This window comes from Acanthaster planci, linkage group LG11 (genome assembly GCF_054643075.1).
Source record: "Acanthaster planci isolate LZ-2023a linkage group LG11, COTS_SCS, whole genome shotgun sequence".
Lineage (NCBI taxonomy): Eukaryota > Metazoa > Echinodermata > Asteroidea > Valvatida > Acanthasteridae > Acanthaster > Acanthaster planci.
In genome coordinates, this window is record NC_141787.1 from 799198 (window position 1) to 817012 (window position 17815).

Consider the following 17815-nt stretch of genomic DNA (forward strand, 5'->3'; position numbering starts at 1 on the left):
GACCGTCAGGGTTACCCCCCCCTCCCCGCTGGATACGCCACTGCACTCAAAATAATTCACTTGAACTATCACCCGACCAAGAACAAACTCAAATGAAAACAGTGCACTTTGGACGACAGATTATCATGTCTCGAGTTGACATTGATAGAGTGTATGGTACGGCAGTTTTGCCACAGCTCATAACTGATGCCTTTAATTGCTGTTTCACATAAAAAAAGTACTTGGCTGATCCCTGCAGTATCAATAATAATCTATTACAGCAGGTGACCGTTGTCGGTGGAATATAGCGTCACGTAAAGATTTGGATTTCTCTTATATTTATATAGGTGTTGAGCTGACATCCACACCCGTCAAACTTGTATAAAGGTAGAGATCAATAATATTGATGTAAAAGAAAGGAGCAAAGACAAACTGAGGGACTGCCTTTGCTTTTGATTTGTGATGCATGTTTGAAAATCTGCAAATTGTACTGGCCAAAATTTTCTGATACTAACGCGAAATTTCGAAAATCTACAAAACCGTATCAGAATATTTTGCCGGTATGGGAAATTTTCGCTTTCGGAAATTGGTTACGCGACTGCGGTAGGTATAACACCCCTAGCTAGCTCTCTCAAAATAGTCGGTGTCCTTTTGTCAGCTGACCACAAGGTAATCGTTCAGTTGCACAATGGCAATACTTGGGATACTTGTACCGCCAATGATTATAAACATAAAGGTACTTACGCCCATACCGCTACGTGTATTTGTACTACTGGACGTCACCAAGGCTAATCATGGGTCATAGATGGGGACTACATTGTTTATTATTCAGTTCAATGCACCGTATATGGGAGAGGCAGCATGGAGGTAGGAATGGACTCCCGTCCAACGTGGTCTTCCAAACGAGAGTTTTTTCTTGCGTGCCTTGGTTGGGCTGTTGGCCTGGGGAATGTGTGGAGATTCCCCTATTTGTGCTTTGAAAACGGTGGAGGTAAGTGAATTTGGCACTGAAGGCCTGTCTGGCAGTGTTGCTTTAACTCGCTGGACTCAGACTAGATTCGAGTCGGTTTTTTTTTCTTGACTTTAGACTTTACATGGAAAGAAAATGACTAGAGACGTTACTCGACTACATAAAACTTTGAGACTTGACTTGAAGAAATCTTAATTCCTGACATGAGCACTTTTCTTCACATTACAAGCCTTGAAGACACAAACTTAGCGCACCCGGTACCGCGACAGACGTAATTGATTGAAAAGCCGACACGCGATCTATCTTCACACCTGCATGGGCTGCACGAATTCACAGTAAAATGTAGGCGTTAATAACATGCCTGACTTAGCCGGGTGGTTTTTTTGTGCTCTGCCTATTCTGTGTACCATCCGTTGTTTAGACCGTTGAAACAGATGAAGCAAGATATGAGACGGAGAGAACCCCCCTCCCCCGCTTTGTGTTGGTCATTGTCTCACTGGAATCTGAGGATCCGAATTATCTTTAACAAAGATGGCCAGAAATCAGTATTCTGTACAAAAAGCGCGCGGGCTTAATACCAGCAAAGTAATAGTTCGTAATTCTGACTGCTGAATGAATAGAGCCGTTTGCGACTCATCAATAATAGTGTTACCGGTTTTAATTGACAGGTGCATTTCTGATACCGTATTTCCTCGCTCTTTTTCTGGCTGGTCTGCCAACATTCTTTCTTGATGTGGTGCTTGGGCAATACAGCAGCGTTGGTTGTATTTCAGTTTGGAGAGCTGTACCTCTGCTGAAAGGTAATTGGAAACTTCGCTGGTTTACAGTTAAGACTGTAAAAAGGTTGTAATTTCCAAACCGGTGTTCATCTTATTTTAAAATTATCAGTAGCTAGTATTCCGAAAACCATTGCAGTAAGCAGTACAGTACAGGAAAGAACAAAATTAAAACCCCGTACAAAACCCATTTTAAGCCAGCTTCAAAAAAGCTTAATTATCCTTTTAAGACAGACTCAATGACGAAATTTACGGCAGCTTGCCCTAGATATTTATTAAACAGATTATTACAAGCTACTGTTTTATGCTTTTTGCGCGACGGTGCATAAATCAGTATCCGAGGTCATTGTGACAATATCACAAATTTTCTTTCAATCATTCAGGGCTAGGTTTCAGTCAGACTATTTATTCCTTCATCGTGGGCTCGTATTACAATGTGGTCATCACATATTCAGTCTTCTACTTCTTCGCTTCGCTCACATCCTCCCTACCGTGGACGGGGTGTGGCCATGAGTGGAATACCGCCCTCTGCGGTCGTCTGGTGTCTGACTGTCTAGACGCAGACGGTGTAATTACATTCAACAACACATGCCAGAGGCTGGATGCTCTTACGGAAGAGGAGTTGGGAGGTTTGAATGTAACGTCGTATAGAAATGGAGACTACGATATGTCCAATTACTCTGACCCTTTCAGTAGTTTTCGCCGATCTGCCAGTGAAGAATATTGGAGGTATTGATGATACACAGTAAATTACTTTGAATCATAAAACCAATTTTCAAAAAGTGCCGTTTATAATTTGGGATAAATGGTTAAATATATTAAATTTAAACAGATTCCGCAGTAGTTGGGGCCAAAAAAGTGTTATTTCAAACCTTCATTTCATCTGACACTGGGAAAATTTGCTAAAGCTTTATTTGGAAGACCGGTAAGTAAATAGTGCAATCGTCATCACCTCAACACTTCGCCCGATTAGTCTATCGAAATAATAGTTTTAGAAGACATGTATGAGGTACGTAAGAGACGGGAAGGAGTAAAGTTATAGTAAAAGTTGAAACCAAATTACAGGTTGTAAAATATCAAACAAACAAACTGACCAACAATTCAAACACAAGAAAATCGGGGACGAAATTTTCCAGTGAACAAATACAGAGTGGTGAGAATTACAGAGATAAACTTTAAAAATGGTTGGTAACCTTAAAGTAAAATCCTTGAAATGACAAAGTTAATTTCTGGATTGTAACTTGTTATCACGTTTTTCTCTTTCGACTTTGAGGTTTGCTGTGCTACAGGAGTCAGCGTCTATGGAAATAACTGGGGGCGTGATCTGGCAACTTGCTTTGTGCTTGCTCTTTACTTGGATAGTGGTATTTCTCTGCGTCACCAAAGGCATCAAATCATCCGGAAAGGTACACGGATTGAACATGTGTGAGTTGAAAAGCCACATTTGTATCAGAGTAACTGCAAATACTTGATGAGAACATTTTACTTTCTTTTTCAGGCTGTTTATTTTACTGCTATCTTTCCGTATGTCTGCTTGTTCGTTCTCCTCATTCGTGGAGTTACCTTGCCTGGTTATCAAAATGGTGTTGCGTTCTTTGTCACTCCTCGCTGGGATACCCTGATGAAACCAAAGGTAGGTATTTCGAATAATTAAACTGTATGATGAAGTAGTTTTGTATACATTTTATTGCAAGCCGGAAATGAATGCGAAGCCAGATGTATCAGACCCCTTCGTGACAATCTGGTACCGATTATTGTACAGCAAAGTCGGCCTAGTTTCACATGTTGCTGTATTTTCTATCCCTTTTTGTTACTTGGGGCATAATGAACAAACTTTAACAGTCATGACAATCACGGTACTTGAAACTCTAACACCATTTTGAAACGATGTTGCCTGTGTTTAACCTGAAATGTCACCCCCATCATAATAGTTGTTTATTTATTTCATGTTACAGGTTTGGCTGGATGCAGTTGGTCAAATATTTTTCTCCCTCGGGAGTGGTTCATCTGGGACTATGACACTAGGATCCTATAACACATTCCACAATAATTGCCTCATGTTAGTGCATCAGTGAAAATGCTTTATTTTGACGTATATTTTTATCTAATTATAGAATCTATATAGAAAGTTATAAAGAAATACCAACGTCTGACATTTTAGTAGACACTTCATGGCTGTAATTTCTACTTGACATTTTTTTTTTCAGAGATGGTTTGGTTGTACCTCTGGTCAACTCTGCAACCAGTTTCTTTGCTGGGATCGTAATCTTTTCTATTCTTGGCTATATGGCACACGCACAAGGCAAAAACGTCAGAGATGTAGTCTCGCAGGGTAAATATATATCTCGACATATACAGAGAAAATGAAAAGAGCCGTAAAATTTTAAAACCGTAATTCGGTCTACTTCCCTGTTTCTTGTGACTTTTCTTTGTCAGGTTACGGACTCGCGTTTGTGGCTTATCCTGACGCTGTAAGCCGCATGCCTGGGGCTCCATTTTGGTCTGCATTGTTCTTCTTCATGCTTTTTATCCTTGGTCTGGACACACAGGTAAGACAATGCGTGAATTTGCATGTGCGTATAGAGTCAGTGGAATTAAACGGGCGTCAGTTCCACACTACAGGAATGAATGGATCAACCGCCTTTTGGCCTTAAAGGGTCCATAGAAGTGTTTTTTATTAGTTATTATTAAAAATTGTACATTTTCAAACGATACCCAAACATAAATGGGAATTGGGATTTTAAACGTTCTGGGAAATGGGCCCGCCCTCGAGAGGTATCTCATCAACACAAAAAAATTTGCATATCTGTGACGTACGTTTGAGAAGACATCGTCGCGCCGCTTCACTTGTCCAGTGCGATTTCGACGAATTTAGACATCGAAAGTCAGGCTGACCAGGGCCAGATGATCAGAATCGGCAGCCGGCTCCAGACTGCGTAGTTTTCACTTCTAGCCACCTTGTTTTCTTCTAAACGTTCACACCTCGTTTCGGATTAAATTCATACGATTGCTGATGTCAGACACCAGGCCTATAGTTTCTGGGAAATCAAAGAAAGCCCGTGAAGAACAAAGACGAAGAGGAGCTTTCATGAAATGTGAACGACAATGGTATGAAATGCCTCCATGCTATTCCACTCAATAATACTTGTGGTAGAGTCGTGTGCACCTGCTTTACCGTGTGTGCCGATATCGTATACGTGGATGAACATTCCGCGGGCACGTAAATTGTACGTGTCTAATGTCCGTGTTCTTAGTTCCAGACGTACATCTACAAAAGGATTCCCGGGTTCTCAAATGTACGTCACACATAACGCCATCATATGACAGGATTAAAACATTTATTTGAGGGGTCAGTAAAATTAACCACAACAAAGGGAATTATATTCCATTTTTACATCCCCTATCGTGTTATGGCATAGTAGTGAATATTTCAAAAAATTAACAGTTTGTCCACGGAGGTCTTCATGGACCCTTTAAGATAGTGTCGATAAAAGACAACATATTTTGCTGCAGCCTTCGGCATACGGGCGTCGCTGGGGGGGTGTCGGGGGTCACACTTCCCATTGCTATCGGTTAGTTTTTAAAATAAAATTAAAAAAAAGAACGGAGAATGAAGATGAAAGGAAGGGGGATACAGTGCACTCGTTTTGTGTGACGGTCCGTCGGCAAATTTCATGTGGCACCCCCATCCAAAATGGTCTAGCGACGCCCGTGCTTTGGCACCTATCCAAGAAAGTAAACTGAATTCATCTGAGATGACATCATCCAAACTTTGGAACTGTACAGGTACTGAAGATCCACCTTTTACAGGGGAACTGACAAGGTCCAGAAACTAGACTCGGCCATTTGCAGCTTTTTTAATATTTTCTTCCAGTTCGTTATCATCGAACAAAGTGTGACTGGTTTGGTGGATGAATTTTCTGTTCTTCGTCGCCATCGATGGGCCTTTTTGCTATGCTGGTGTCTGGGCATGTTTCTCCTTGGGCTGATATTTGTGACAAATGTGAGTGAAAGTTTAACAAACGGGTGATTGAGTAATTAATTGGCGGGAAATTTTGCCACAAGTACGTACAACCCACTGAGGGTACCAACTAGACCATCAGAACTTGGAGGGTGAAGTCATTGGTTTTTGGATGTTTGTTAATATAATAAAATAGCGAAATAAGTACGAATTTGTTTCATCCTTACTGGGTTTTTTCCAAGAAGATCCGGTATTCCATATAAAAAGCCATCTTTTACAGGCGCTGCTGCTCGATCATAGCAAAAATGATCCACCATAATTCAAAAAAGTTAAAGCTGAGACATCTAAGGTGAATGCCGATGTGAAACATGTTTATAAATATTTCACCTTGTACAGGCGGGACCATACTGGCTTGCGTTCGTCAACGCATACACGCCTTCTATTGCTCTCATAGTCTTCGTGGTTGGTGAATGTCTGGCCGTAAGTTGGCTCTATGGTATCCGACGGCTGTTGAATGACATCCGTTCCATGATTGGCGACAAGGTAGTGGATTGTCCATTGTTTAAATTCTATCCAGTTGCTTGGGCTGTGATTCTGCCGGTGCTGTTGCTGGTGAGTATTGTTAACAGTGACCAAAAAATCGTTTAAAAGTAATTTTATAGTACAAATCATTGTTACGTACGTTGTGACATCAAAAGCGATTACCGGTACCAACGAAAATGCAAAGCTTTTTGTTTCTTGTTTGTTTCACATCTGTATCTCAATCAGTAATTCCAACGTTGGTTCGCTGCATCCATAAGGTGGGCACTGGTGCCAGTCAACAAACAATGCACTGATCGAGGTTCGGATCCATGTGAAATAGACAAGTCCTATATAGTTTATGAATAAGAACAACACAAACCCCACATGATATTTCATAGTCCAATTCGGTTTTATCAACCAAAACTTCCTGATTTTTTTTTAATAAATCAGTCTTAAATATTTGCAGTTGGCGACTTCCAAATCGAACCCACCAAGACATCTTTAACTCATGATATCTCGGCCTTGGTCACGGTAATTCACAGGTAGTGGTGATATTTGAATATATCGCTCGCACCGAACCGGAATACAACGGACCTCTTCCACCGTGGTCTTCGGGTATTGGCTGGACTATCTTCGTTGTGGTTCTAATATGGATTCCACTGTGGTGGGTTTATGCCATAATGGTGGAAAAGGGAACACTCAAGCAGGTACACAGGCTCAAGTTCTTAGAACCGAATCATTCTGCTCCTCATAACCATCTTCACGTATCCGATTTTCCACTGTACGCATACCAAAATCTGTGTTTCACTCTGTGATGTAAGGCTGTGCAAAATTTCATATATCCAAATTTCGAATATCATATCGAATTAATGTTCAGACATTTTAGTCCATAATTCTTAAAGACAATTCATACCAATGACCACTTTGTTTGAATGGGGCACTATAATGAATAAGTTGAATAAATTTGTAGACTTCTATGTATCCTCACACTAAATCGCCGTAAGCTACAATGCCGTATACAACCCGTGTCTATGCCCTGGATTTCCGCAGCGCCTTCGACTGCTGGTGAGACCACGTGACAGCTGGGGTCCTGCCCTTCCTCAGAATCGCCTTCATGCTTGGGAGGTACACATGCGCTTTGGAACCACCATGGGAGGCAAGCTGTATCCAGATAGGAAAGAGGAACATGAAGACAATCATCAGATGACTGTGAGGTACAGCAGTTTGCCAGACGTTCAGGAAAACTAGTGACAAGAATTATCTATGGTCAAACCGTGGTTTCTAGAGCTGTTTTACGTTAAGGTGACTGCTTTAAGACAAAATGGTGCTCGGCAAGGTAGCTTGAATTGATTTGATTTATAATTAGTTTTGGAAAACGTTCGTCTGGATGAGCTATCGGAAAGGTTTCTCTACTCGGGTATACAAAAGGGAAATGGTATTTCATAAGGAATTACTGTCCGTACATTTGGCATTTATTATCACTGTGTCAATTCACGGCGGTGAGTTTATACCGTAGAACTAGCACTTTTATTTCCTGAAATGGTAAGCGGGCATATACAAAGAGTACGTGTATTATGTAAAGATTTTGACTGTTATGTATTTTGATGGCCAGATAGCGGTTCTGAAAATGTGATTCTGTCCGTTATAACAAATTCCTCCATGTATTCTACTTTTATTGTGTTAACTGAATAACTTGTAAGAAGTTTGCTTTGGTGACTGGGCGATAACATATGATGTAAATTCAATTATGTCTAATTACAAACCTTCATTATCATTTGGTGCGCGGGGTGTATGTGTAACTAATACATATAAGTAAACTGGAAAAGATTTACCAGAAATCAAATACATATTGATATTACCTGTAGTTAATAAAATTGGACAGACTGGTCATCTCCCTGAAAAAGTTTGACTCATTATTATCGGGGCGGCTTCAGTTGGAAATCATTCTCACCGTAACGATTTCCCACCATTAGGGCACCCTTTTTATATTCTATTCTATTCGACCGACCCTATTTTGGGCTCCCAATCACGGAAAAAAGGCTTTTTTCCCCGCCAACCCTGCTAAAAGACCTAACCCCCCCCAAAAAAAAACTGAAGGGGAAAAAATTGGCCAGCATGACCTGAAAACAAAAGCCCTGAAAACATACGATTTCGCAAACGACCAACAGCGACGGTCGGCGCTCGCGTGAACATTCGGTATACCGCACCTTTCCGTGGCTCACTGAGGTTCTTGCATAGCCCTACACCAGCAACCTGGAATATTTTTTTTAAGGATTTTTTTTTCGACCGACCGACCTTATCTCAAGTGGTAAAAGAAATGTGAACCATAGAATTTAATAAGGGTGCCCTTATGGTAACACCCACAAGGACAACTGTGTGGTACCTCTCCCGACAAGGTACATTTATGCGCACATTCCCTGTCTGGCAAGCTCGGTTATTTTATACCAAGTAAAACATGCTTATGAAATAAATGAATGGAAATCATAAGCAGCATTGAACGTTCGCTTTCGATATGCGGACTTTGACAGACCCACTTGTGACATTTTATTGCATTTAATTCTACTTATTCTATTATCAAATACGATGTAATGGCTGACTGCTATCAGGACAACCTTCTTACTTTCAAAGCAATTTTTGTAGAGTCATCGTTATGTTTTAAGAAAATCATTGGCCTATTTTGTCTTCTTTTTTTGTTTTTGAAAACACTTCCTTCTACGACTTCTGATGAAGTGAATGACACAATTGTGTTTGAATTACGTGTCCCTTGTGACCCGTATAGCATCACATGTACATAATCCTTTACGCGCTTGATGTTCAAAAATCATAACTCACTGACAACAACGTGGTGGCGCTATTCGAAATTTTGTGGCGCTTTGGTTGGGGAAATGGCGTCTCTTCGCCGTTGTATTTTTGGGCCTCAACTTTACAGAATTCACAGTCAGCAAGGCATTGTGGTAAGACAAATACCATAAAGGGACTTAATTGGACAATATTGATCATTTACAGACTGCATTGAAGTCACGATGCCGTGTATTTCGAATGTTATCGTTGTTGCCCAATTTCCGGACTCAGTCTCCCAAGATGAAGAATGATCATGATTGATGATTTAGGAATAGGAGTAACGTTAATTTCCAATTGGATTCACAGAATACGGAAAATTTTGAATACAGTGCATTATCATACCGAGAGGTTGCCAGAGAAGGGCCATTTTTCACAGTGCATTGCAGGCATGGTAGGAAATAGCTAGCCTAGCCTACTTCCAAGTTCCAGAACAGGTTTATACAACTCATACCCAGGACAACTCGTACCCAGGTCAACTTGTACCCCCAAACTCTCGCCCAAGTCAACTCGTACCCACGTCATCTCATACCCTGGACCACTCGTACTCCATACGTTAGAATAGCGCTGCAGCCGAACTGCCAAACCAAACCAAAAATCATCAAATATCAATTGCCGAAACTGGTCGGTTCAAATGTTTGCTTTAATTATATTGTTAGTGCATGGGATGCATGCAAGAAAACGTGATAAAAAAAGCAAGCAAAGAGTTATGCCGCTCCGATGCTCGGCACTTGTGCTATAAACTTACGATTGCGCCACATCATCCGATGGTTGTAAAAAGCACGTGGTGAGATTTCACTAATAATCAACCAAGAACACGCAACATATGGCATTTTTGCTGCACAACAATTCTAAATTCTCACTACATCCAGTTGTGCTTATGTATATTCAAACTTAGCATTACATGTATGTTTGCCAATCTCCGGCAGCCACGCCCTTACATTCCATATTAGGCCAATGATATCATAAATGGCGCCGTGCAAACATTTTTGACTGGATACAGATCAGAGTAGGACTTGAGCTCGATCAAAGGCAACTCCGGAAGGAAAACTGAAAACCAGGCGGGCCGCGCCAGTGCAGCGCTAGCGCTCTGGGCGCGCGACAAGATGTGGTTCACTTAGTGGCCCAACTTACAAGGATTTTTTCTAAAGTGAAGGAGAGGACTGCATAACATAATTAATAAATTAAAATTAGTTAAAAAGTTCAGTCTTGGCAAGCAAAGGAGCCATTGGTAGGGTTATCCACTGATGACAGTAATACATGCAAGGGTATGAATTGACTCGTGTACGAATTGACTCAGGCATGAACTGACTCAGGCACGAGTTGACTGGGGTACGAGTTGACTGGGGCATGAGTTGACCTGGGTACGAGTTGTCCCGGGTACGAGATGACCCAGATTCCTATGTATAAACTTCCATATTATGCCATGAACTCATTTTTGCAGTTCCAATTGTGCCAACATGGACTGAAAGAGTAAGTTGGCACAATCAAAACAGCCAAAATGTATTTATGGGAGTTTGTACATATTGTAGCTATCTGTGAGGATTGTATAAACCTTACAGTTCTGGAAGTAGGAAATAAATTCTTTTCACCAGTTGTGCACAGGGAACTTGAAGTTGGGTCTTAATGGGTTTGTAATGCTGTGGGGTTTTAAATGCACCCCTCCTTTATGTATCTGTTTCTTGTTGAAACTGTACTTTCTCAATCAAATGTTCCCCCCAAAAGCTGTAAAAACTAAATCATACATATATCTCTTTAAAATTGCATTTGTGATTGTTTTTGGACCCTTTACAAGCTACTTTAGGGAAAATACAGAGCTTTTACTCACAATTCTGCTCTCTTCACAAAACAATTTGATCGCCGTTTATGACATGAAAGACCGGTTCTCGTCCCAGTCCTCCGAACGTATGTAATAGGCACGCCGACTAGTCCAATGTCACGATGCATCCCATCAGGGTCAATGGATCACTCATCTTAAAAACAGGAAAGTGGATCAAAGATTGTTGATGAGGTCATCAACGTTTTACATACATGTACATGACATGCTTACTTCTGTACTTGCAGGGACATGAGTACCAGCCTAACATTTTGGAACGTCAAGGCAACAATGTGGTCAAAATTGTAAGTAGATTTGTCTTGTCAAATTTCTGTTTTTAACAAAGAATAATAAATTTCTTGATGAGTTTGAGAGAAAAAAAACAGAAAAGAGTTCCATACATGAACATTATTATTATGGTTATTTTTTTTCTGATAGCTGACTTACCATTGCAGGGAAACTTGGTGATGTGCGTGTATGGAGATGTTTCCAAAGTCAAGCTTTGTCTGCTGTCTGTAGATGTGAAATAGGATTATTCTGGTCTGGTCAAGTCAACTTGTTTCTCTTTACAGATCACATTTTGCTGGTCATTTTCTTACTACACGTCTCCATTCTTACTGGCTTACTTGTATCGCAAAAGTAAGTATAAAGTACAAATGTAAGCTAAGAATCCTTCAAAGTCATTATGCAGTTTAGTGTGAAGATTTTAAAGAATTGTAGCCCAACCAGTAAACTAATTTGCTGTTGGTTTTGATTCATAGTGGAGAATTTCTGAAGTTTTAGATAGTTTCCTATAGAAACAGTGCTTGACAGTAAGAAAGTGTTGAAACTTTGAAGCTTTTCATGGTGATTGTGGCAAGTTCAGGAAAAGGTTTGTGGTAACACCATGCAAAAATATCTTGTCTGTATGTGTGGTTCTGATAAAGGAAATGTACCCATTCAGGAACTTAAGGTTATTTTTTGGCTGACAGAAACTTCAAGGGCTATGGGATGCAGTATTTTGTGGGGAAATGTTATTAGTTCTTGATATCTTCCAACTGTTTTTGCAGATTATTTCACCTATGAAGGTCTGATCAGTATTGGGAAGATCGTGGGCACGGCTCTGCCTATGCTTGCCTTTGCTATGTGCATTCGTGGTGAGTCTCAGTGAATCACAGTTGTTAAAACAAGTACAGTATTCCTTCACTCAAGGGTTTAAATGGGCTCCAATCACTTGTCTTCGCTCAACCAAAGTATGATTTAATGATTTTTTTTGAATGCACAGTGATTTTGAAAAAAAAAATTGTTACAATTGATAAAAAGTTGATGTTTATCTTTTGGTTTCAGGAATTGGCCGGTACACGAATGAAGAGTACTGTTCCTTTCTTGCATTGCTAGAAAGTGCTAAAGCAAGCAACAGTTCAGAACTAAAGGTTAGATGTCTGTAATGTTGAAATGTGACTGGTTCAAACTACAGGAGATTATATGAAAGTATATCTAGATTGTGGTAGAATATCCTGCTTGGGGACACTGATTGCTGTGGCCAAGAAATGTTTGGTTTTTCAGAACTGTTACCTGTGTGATTTTTACATTGTCAGTTACTCTCTTAGAACTTTTTTCAGTTTAAGTAACAAGTCTGGGCCCAACATTGGTCGCAAAATTCAGAAACATGCATATCTGTTATATCATGTCTGTTATTTCACTGAGAATATACAATTAACTTAATTTTAATTCTTAATTTTTTTCCAGTTGTTTGAGAACTATGAAATACATGCACCACATCTGTTACACAGTCAACAACTTTTCCCCTCTTTACAGAACAAACTCCAGTTTTACGACTTTGAATTCAGCCATTGGCCACCAGACTTCAGATGGAATGATGTCAGTAGGTAAGACGGTAATGCTTTCATCTTTGCTTTTTCCAAGTGCTTATGGCTGTGGCAAGTGTAAGCAGTGTAACCTGTGTTTGTTTTGAATATTCTACAGCACATGATAGCTTGGATGTATGTCATTGATGTTCTATCGCATAGCTGTAGCCAAAGACAACCATTCGTTACAGACAGTTTTTGTGTAACAGGGAATACGCATGTAAAACATTGGTTATTCATGAGAATTTTGTAACTTCTAAGACACTTTATTCAATTGCCAAACATACCCAGTTTGTGAGCATACATGTAGATCTACAAATACCCACTATAATCACAGATGAGCTGCTGGGTGCTCTAAGAATGGCCAAAAATCCATCCTCTAACAGGCAAATCAGCACCCCCCCCCCATCCCCATCATCTGATGCACCATCCAACTCACTCCATTTAGAGTCTATCCCGGTCAGTTTTTGCATCATTTAATGCATTCCACGTTGAGGTTATTAATATTTTCCAGTGACCAGCAAAAATAAAAATTATACCTGAAGTGTAAAGCTTGATTTGAAAGTTATTTAGTCTTCTAAGAGATCAGGTGTCTGCTCATAAATTGTGGATTCTTGATGTGTTCAGTGGAATCACCAAAGTGGTAAACCATCTAGCCGGATATTCTTAATGCAGTGACACTAGCAAGATCAAGTCTTCAGTTGCCAGCGTAGAATCACCAAGTCAGACCCACACTGCTTCATCTGGAAGCCTGTTGTCTCGTCTTGCTGATCTACCTCTGCAGTTCCTCAGTTATACCGTCATCCACACTGTGGGAAGAATGCTGGTGTATCCTGGACACACTCCGTTACTCAACACTCTAGTATGTAAGTATGGACACACTAGAGGGTGTAATCAGGGGGCGGAGCCTCATTCAAAGAAATAAGGGGCAGTAATCTAGAAATACGAAATGATTATATGAAATTTGATTCAACCATGGTAATATAGGGTTTCAATTGACATTGTATTTAGTTTGGGGTTTTGGTACCTTTCTCTAGACTTTAGTATGAAAAACTTCAGGACAGTACACGTACTTTAGTATGCCTGAATTTTGGTATGAAGGTGCTGACGATGTGTGATAACCTTGCTTATTGTTCACAGGGCCAAATTTAGTTGAGGGAAGAGCCAAACTGATTGAAAACAAAGGCGCTGTGCGATCCAAACTCATCGCAAGAGATGGCAATGAGATTGATATAGTAGTCATCGATAAGAGATCTAAGGAGTCATTTCACGGCAACAAACTGGTATGCAGCTGGTACATTGACATTGCACAGGATAATTTAACAAATGTCCAGTTTTGCAATGTAAAGATTTGCTGTAATTTGCTTAAAATTTGATAGCTGCTTTATCAGTGCATTTGACAGATTAATTTGTAACAAATTTTTGAATGGGCTGGAATAAAAGGTCACATTTTGTCAGTTCTCCAGAGATTGAAACACCAAGTGCAGAAGAGTAAATGGAAAATGAGAATACAATACAATGATTGAAAAATTCTTGCGATCTTTTTTTGTGACAGGTCATATGCTGTGAAGGAAATGGTGGGTACTATGAAGTAGGCTGCATGGAGACACCAACAGAAGGTAAACTGTCAATCCCCCCCCAATTGTTGACCCCACCCGTCCACTCCCTAGTCCACCCGTGTCTGGACATCTTGATACATAGGGAAACACACATCTCACAGGAATCCAAACTTTTGTATTGTGCTTGAATAGTGATTTGATTTTACTACCAATGGGGATTTATACTTCATCTGGAAACTATACCCCACAGACTGTTTGTACATCCACAGCCCCTTGTGTTAGGCTATTGCCTTCCTCCTGTTGATATTTTCCATGATGGAGCCCTCCATAGTTCCGTCATCATGTCTCAAATCCATTTATATTTCCTTTCACAGCGAAGTACTCAGTGTTGGGCTGGAATCATCCAGGTTTTGGTGGCAGCACTGTAAGTATTTTGCCAGCATTCATAATTTATTGATTCAAGATGAACTATTTACCTGGTCAATAGGCACCTAGTATTCTCTCAGACGCAGTCTCATATTAAACATTCTCCATGTTTTTCTGGCACCAGGGCAAGCCATTTCCTGAAAATGAAGCCAATGCAGTTGATGTAGTCGTTCAGTATGCTATCCATCGTCTAGGTTTTGAGCTGAAAGATATTGTTCTATTTGCCTGGTCAATAGGCGGCTATTCCGCTAGTATTGCAGCCAAAGAATATCCTGATATAGGAGGTGTGGTAAGTAATCTGATTCAATCCTTGATATTTTTTTTTCGCTATTGACAAAATTAATGTGATTGGGTAGTTCTTTTCTGACCAATTGAAAATGACCAAACAAGGACATTTTTGTCCTGAAAAAGTTAAGGTTATTGAAAAATGATTTGTTGAGTGTGAAAGCAGTCAGGGATTTATCGTGAAAAGTGTATGGCCGGGCCATGGAAAAATCAAGTTGTATCCTATTGTTATGGGAATTCATAGGCTATTTCCAAAAGAATTGGCTATTTTGATGTTTTGTTAGAGTTTGCTCCTAGCATTAGGTCTGCCTGCTTACCTGTTCCTATTAAACAAACACTGAAGTACCTGACTGGTATTGCTTTGTGACTACGGTTTGGTTTGTAGGTCCTAGATGCAACATTTGATGACATAGTGCCTCTAGCTGTATCCAAGATGCCTGAATTCATGAGTAAGTGATACCATTGAATGCATTGACAATACAGGCAATTTGCAATAGTGCACCTCCAAGAGTTTGCAATGTGTTGGCCAATCATAATGCATGAAATCTATCGACCCTTTCCAAATGCGCATTGGGTTGACGGATTTCGCGCATTATGATTAGCCAGTGCGTTGCAAACTCTAGGAAGCGCACTACTGTGAAACTCCCATATTGTATGAAATATTTCCGTTCTTGCATTTTGATTGGAGCACCAGCTTTAAGACCCATTGTATTCACGTTTGATCACTGTATTAAAATCTTCCAGTTGCATCACCGGTGTTTGGATTCTTTACCATTTGCAGGTGGTTTGGTGGTCCACTCCTTAAGCACATACATGAATCTGAATGTAGCTGAACATCTTTGCAAGTAAGTTTGTCATTTTGTTGGGAATGTTCCAATTTCCAATGTGAGGTGAATGCATTGGAACAGTGGCATGCAAAGTGAAGGGACTTAATTTTCCAATGGAATCAGTTGCTTTTTTACCTCTTGGGAACACTTCAACCTGCGTCTGTAGAGATAAGTCGATAGCGTTTCTGATTGTTGGGGTCTTTGTGTCCTGTGCAGATATCCAGGACCTATTCGATTGATACGTCGATCGAGGGATGAAGTCATCACTACATCGTAAGTAATCCTTTCAAGTTTGGACGCTATTTCAACGATAGTTTTAGTATTTGAGCTGAGTGAAGTGGCCCAGGACAGATATAGTTATATGAGCCAGTTGACCAACTGTCTCACAAACTACAGATAACTGTTCTATTGATGGTGATTTTACCCTGGTAGTATTCTGTTTTATGTTCAGTACGCATGACTTCAGTGGTAGGGGTGGAAGTTTTCCTCTTCCAAACAACGTAATGAAATGAGCTTTCTTTTTTCCTGTTTTTACCACACAGTTTGACTCCTGACATTGCTACAAATAGAGCTAACAATTTGCTGCTGAAAATCATGCAGAACAGGTGTGTATATTTGAGTTACCAGAATTAACATCCTACAGACTATGACTCTCAGTCCTAACCCTCCTAGATCCTACAAAATCAATCAGGAGGCTCAAGAGGATATTGCAAGATTGAGGGAGGGTCAATCCAGGTTTACTCACTTTACGTGGAATTTGATAGTCCTCTGAAAGTGCCAAGTATGTGTTATTGGTTTCCTGCACAGTGGAGGATTTTGCAGGATTCAGGAGGGTTCTTAACAAATTGTCTTCGGAATGAAGTGACTTCTGGTTTCATCACTTAATCACATATTTGTTACTTTTGTATACAGATATCCCAAGCTGATGGATGAAGACACAGTAGAGGTACTCTGGCAGTACCTACGAGCACCAGACCAACTGGCTGCATGTAAGCTGAGATACATTAGCATCAGAATCAGGGCTGTGAGTGGAGTCCATTACAGGTCCAGGCACAAGACCAGTCACTAGTAACAGGTTGAATAGTGACAAAGGAATGTTTATCGCAGTTCGTATTTAAAGCTTGGGACTTGGCTTAATAAGACTGGATGACCTGTGATAAATTCAGGGGATTTGTGATGGACTCAACTACAGCCTGATCAGAACACACAGAAAATTCAAGCTTATTACTTTCCATGATTATCCAGGGTTTCCTGTTTTCTTTTTCCTAATATCCATCGTTGTAAATACGGTCCCCAGTGTCTTTTGTATAGACTTGTCTCGTACCAAATTGTCCAATGGTTGTGGTAGACTGATAGTACTACCATTTTGCAACGTTACTGTCTTGCAGTGTCTTTCTATGAGACCTTTGAGGTTGAAGACTCAGCTTGCCAGCACGTGATGCAGGAGTATGTATTGCGGCACTCCAGCAGTTTCCCCATGCTGATAGGTGAGGAACCAGATTTGGCCCTGATGTTTATTGTTCCAGTCCTGACAACCATGTAGAGCATACTCTTTGAAACTTAGATTTTTACAGACTCTTCCCAGAGCCACACAGATTCAGAAAAGAGATTTCTTGCAACTTGATGGCACCACAGGTATACTCTCTTAGCTGACCTCGCAGATCTGACCTGCAAAAGCTCTGATCAGATTTAAAAGTTTTAGATTACAAGGATTAAAATACCTTGAGCACTTTACGACTTGATTTACCCTCATGTCAGGCTTTGAGACAGGCCTATCTTGGCTCTTGGCTAATCCGCTCTGTGGAAGTTATTGCTTGTAGAAATTAATTTGGAACCAACCACGGAAGTATACATTGCATGGCATTTTGGCTGGTAACCAGATATTGATTAGCAGTTTCTTTGTGCTTAGGCAGTGTCTGACTTATTTGGCTGTTGATAGAAATTATAAACGAGTCTATTGTGGTGGCCGCAGCCTGTTTCATAGAGTCGCATGTAATTTCAACTTAAGC

At 40.3% G+C, this 17815-nt stretch overlaps 2 protein-coding genes across 2 annotated transcripts; both read left to right on the plus strand.

Moving 5' to 3' along the window:
- Positions 1 to 780: 780 nt before the first annotated feature.
- Positions 781 to 8201, plus strand: LOC110978404 (sodium-dependent proline transporter-like; the record flags this gene model as incomplete). The annotated part of the gene is made up of 12 exons (XM_022233387.2): positions 781 to 970; positions 1618 to 1749; positions 2109 to 2454; positions 2999 to 3131; positions 3224 to 3358; positions 3681 to 3784; positions 3933 to 4057; positions 4162 to 4274; positions 5600 to 5728; positions 6083 to 6298; positions 6751 to 6915; positions 7259 to 8201. Coding segments are annotated over 12 exons (1986 nt in total), but the record flags the coding sequence as incomplete, so codon positions are not given.
- Positions 8202 to 9049: 848 nt separating this feature from the next.
- LOC147797239 (phosphatidylserine lipase ABHD16A-like) lies at positions 9050 to 17364 on the plus strand. Its single transcript, XM_087143678.1, has 17 exons — positions 9050 to 9162; positions 11111 to 11167; positions 11435 to 11501; positions 11912 to 11998; positions 12189 to 12274; positions 12660 to 12730; positions 13385 to 13575; positions 13850 to 13992; positions 14265 to 14328; positions 14643 to 14692; positions 14819 to 14983; positions 15365 to 15428; positions 15761 to 15824; positions 16023 to 16079; positions 16349 to 16411; positions 16719 to 16795; positions 17195 to 17364. The coding sequence occupies exons 1-17, from the start codon at positions 9094 to 9096 to the stop codon at positions 17347 to 17349; spliced, it is 1530 nt and encodes a 509-aa protein (XP_086999804.1). The 5' UTR covers positions 9050 to 9093; the 3' UTR covers positions 17350 to 17364.
- Positions 17365 to 17815: the final 451 nt, after the last annotated feature.